The sequence below is a fragment of the Pollicipes pollicipes genome, unplaced genomic scaffold (genome assembly GCF_011947565.3).
Source record: "Pollicipes pollicipes isolate AB1234 unplaced genomic scaffold, Ppol_2.1 Scaffold_3087;HRSCAF=3621_pilon_pilon_pilon, whole genome shotgun sequence".
Lineage (NCBI taxonomy): Eukaryota > Metazoa > Arthropoda > Thecostraca > Pollicipedomorpha > Pollicipedidae > Pollicipes > Pollicipes pollicipes.
In genome coordinates, this window is record NW_023596225.1 from 35,282,536 (window position 1) to 35,286,346 (window position 3,811).

At 52.0% G+C, this 3,811-nt stretch overlaps 1 protein-coding gene across 1 annotated transcript in view; it reads left to right on the forward strand.

Annotated features, from left to right (window-relative positions):
- Positions 1 to 214: 214 nt before the first annotated feature.
- The window catches only part of LOC119090068 (ubiquitin-conjugating enzyme E2 C-like), a 4,498-nt gene continuing 901 nt past the window's right edge, over positions 215 to 3,811 (forward strand). The window contains 1 exon segment of the mRNA XM_037212863.1: positions 215 to 253. Within this exon segment, the coding sequence (XP_037068758.1) occupies positions 215 to 253 (39 nt within the window).

The window sequence follows — 3,811 nt, forward strand, 5'->3', positions numbered from 1 at the left end:
GTCACTGAACCAGCGTGTCATCACCACTGATCAGGAAGCTTCTTTGTGCCCTCCTCCTTTATGTCACGCCTTCTGGTCAGAGTCCAATACGACCTGGGCCCAACACCGCAATCACACACCTGCAGCGCGAAGTGTTGCAGGTGGTGCGAGTGATTGTGCCAGTGGTTGAGTGAAGAATGTGTATGACACCGCCTGCAGCAGAACGGTCGCCACTATGACCTGCACCTCCAACACCGTCATCTCCGCCCAAATGGTAATGCGGTCTCCTGGCAGGCCACTAGCCTCGGCTGACGGTTGTTGTCCCCGCCAGGTTCGGGACAGCTCAGGCTACAGCACCGAGTTGTCCACAGCAACAGCATCATAGGTATAATCGGCATCAACGCATCTCAGCAAGCCTGAACTTAGCCCGGGCCGGCCGCTCTCTCTCGCGCTCCGCCGCGCGGCTCCGACCTGCTTTCGTGTCAATGGATAGATGGTGTCGATGCCAATGTGCGCCTGTGTCGAGGCCGGTGTCGGCTAGCGATTCCAACGAAGGCGTCTGTAAAGTGAACGCGATTTTGGCACCCTACGATTTCACACATGGTGGCTCTGAATCGTGTGCAAGTCGGTGGTTTCTCCAGCTAGAACTGAGATGGGTGAGTGAGACTTTTCTGCGCTAAAGCATGACTGACGACTGGGGACAGTGATGTGTTCGTCGACCCGGACGAGGTGACTGACAAGTTAGGGAACTCACAGAGACTGTTAAAAATATGTTGCCTAAAAGTTAGAAGCCGGTGAGGTGAGACAACAACGTCAGAAGCGGTCGCGAAATTCAGGTGGCTTAACAAGTGAGAGCTTGTTATGCTCCAAATTGAAGAAAGCTGATCAAAGCAGAACATGCCATGCATCTAGAATCGCTCTTTATTGAGATGAGAAAAGAACTGTCTTTGGCGTCCAGGAATCGAACCAAAGTTGGATATCCTAAAAAGCCAAGCTGGAGCAAAAGTGACGGATATTTTATCGCGGATCCTACGTCGCGGAACGTGACGGCCTATTAGAAAACTCAGCGATCAAGCGAATGCCTCGAAACATAAAAATCCAATGGGAAGCAGAGGCCAAAGACATGCAGTGCAAATCGTCTGAGCTCATCTGGTCTGGGAAGGCGTCCTTGCCTCCCCCTCCCCCCCCCCCCCCGGCACCTCGCTCTGGCTCCGCCGCTGACTGCCGGCCAGAGGACCTGAGGCGGGTCTGCCTGTGGCGCCATGCGGCGCGCGTTCCTACGGGCAGAGGCAGACCCGGGCGAAGTGACGGAACGTTTCGCCGCATCGGCGCCAGGTGCTACTCTGCAGGTTCGTCCGCACGGGTCCGGGGCCTCTCAAGCGCTACCTCCACGAAACAGAATGTCGGTGAGGATAAGCGCGAGGACAGCGAACCAAATTCTCATTAGCGGAAAGCTTGACGTAATAACGAAAACGAGATATGTTTAATAAGCTGCTCCGCGCACAAGAAAGAGGGTCGTCTGTAAAGCGTGTGTTCAGTCCAAACGGCCTCGTGTAACTGCGACACGACCCAAGTGTTCCAGAACGAACTGGTCGACACCGTGGACAAAATCAAAAAACGTTACTCTCGTAAATGACAATGTGTCAAGCGCAGTCCTGTTCAAGCCGCCGAGTGCCGATCGTGTCACCGTGAGTCGATTTGGTGGTCGGCGTGTCGGGCCAGTCGCAGATTGGTTGTGCTTATGTTGCATAGAGCGGCGTCGTGCCTACGCATTCGTTGTTCCCTTTGTTTCGCCAGTATCGCGGCAACTTTTAAGCTACACAGTAGTTTGCTTGACATAAGTACCTAATCTGTTTATTTTGTGCGCAACCCGGTAATGGCGCTGGTCCGGAGCCTTTGCCCGCCCGTGCGGCGAGCCGCGTGCGTCCGGCGGGCTCGCGCTCGGCGCCGGCAGCGCCAGCGCGTGTGCTGTATGCGTGGCTGTGCCCGGGCCTGTCGGCCGCGCCCCGCCGGGCGGCGACAGCGCGGGCCGCCGCGCTGGGGCTCACCGGGCAATCCGGCACCTCGGATAGATTGATCACTGACACTCTAGCCGGCAAGGCCGCTCGTACGCCTACACAGGCGGTCAGCACCTATCATAGGTGCGTTTATGTAGTTAGGGATATGACGCTCCTTGTTTCACTCTCAAACGATACTGAACGCACGACGGCCTCAATTAACACGAGCAGTTCCCGCCACACTAATGCAAAGTGATGTACATGCTTGCTGCGAGTATTTGTATATTTTTCCTCACACAGTTTGCCGCACATACGCACTAACCACACTTACAGCATCACTTACCAGATACATGCTCCCACTCCCTCCCCCCCCCACCCCAAATGTGCACCAAGAACTATTCGCAAACAGATCAGAACTAAAACGCTACAAAGGCGCGATCAACCAGTCATATCGGGAAATAAAGGCGTGGGTTAAATCTTCATAACATTAAACGTAAAATGGCCAAAGCTACCGTGAGCGGGGGCGTGCGCTAGAGACGCAAAACGCATTTTGCTGGGCTCAACAAGCAGCAAGCGGATATATTCCGAAACCCACTTCGTTCAATCAGATGTAACTATCTGGCTGAATGAATGGGGTGGCGTTGGTTGCTTCTCTCACGGCGACAGCAGAACTAGAGGTGGTGCCGCCCTCTTCGGGTCGCGGTTTGCGGTCAGTGTGAAACAGATCGGGAGTGCGCTGACTGAGACGTTTTATCGCCTTACAGGTGGTCATTAATGGCACCCAGTTCACCTTCGGTTGCGTGCACGAGCCAAATAACGACACAGCGATCACTTTTGGGACCTTTCTCGACCGCTGTGATGAATTGAGCAGTGATTATGACATACGGGGAGACTAACTTTTACTTTATTGGGGCGCTTGGCAGAGTACAATACGAAACACATCAAACCCTACTTGGTACAAGGAGCTAGTCACGCAGTATATGACTGAAAATTACCTGATAGATGTATGGAGAACCTTAAATCCAGGCACTAAGCAATATACCTGTCATAGATCCAGCCAACCCAGCAAGCCAAGGATTGAGTCTTCTTGGCAAACAAATGCTCACTGGAAGAGCTATCGCCTTTGGCTTCGATCGCGGACGGATGCTTGACTGATCACAGTACGTGTAATCTGACCATCGGTGTGGGACGTACAACAAGAGGCAGATCTTTCTGGAAGTTTAATGATTCCCTGCTTAACGATGACACGTTTGTGAAGAAGATCAAGTCAATGATAGTAAAGATAATGGTAAAAAAGTAGAATAATTCGTCGCAAGTTAATTCAAGATAAGTCTGATGAGATTAAATGGATTATCCTGCGAGCCCCCGTTCTTTGTGTCCTGCGGGGCTGTACAGTAAGCTACACACAAAAAAGAGCTGCCGAAATAAAGCTCAGTGAACTAGAGGCCGAAATAAATAGTGCAGTAAACGACGCCCAACCGGCTGGAACGACAGAGGAGCTTAACAAAGCGTGACGAACTAGTGGCTATACTTACCCTAAAAGTAACACGTGATTCAGCACGAACTGGTGACAGTTTGCAGAAAATGGCACAAAATACTTCATGCTCTGGACAAAAACAATCGGCACAACGCTCAGAACAATGCGGCTTGAGCTCACCGAACAGGACAATGAATCAGCAATGTACAAAAAAGTTAGAAGAGAGCCGCGCTTATTTTTAGACCTTGTACACTTCTGACAAGGCCCAACTACACTTGAAGAATTCGTTCATGACATAACACGTCTGGAGGAATCTAGCGCAGCACTGTCTGAAGACCCGCTGACAGTTTGGGGTTAC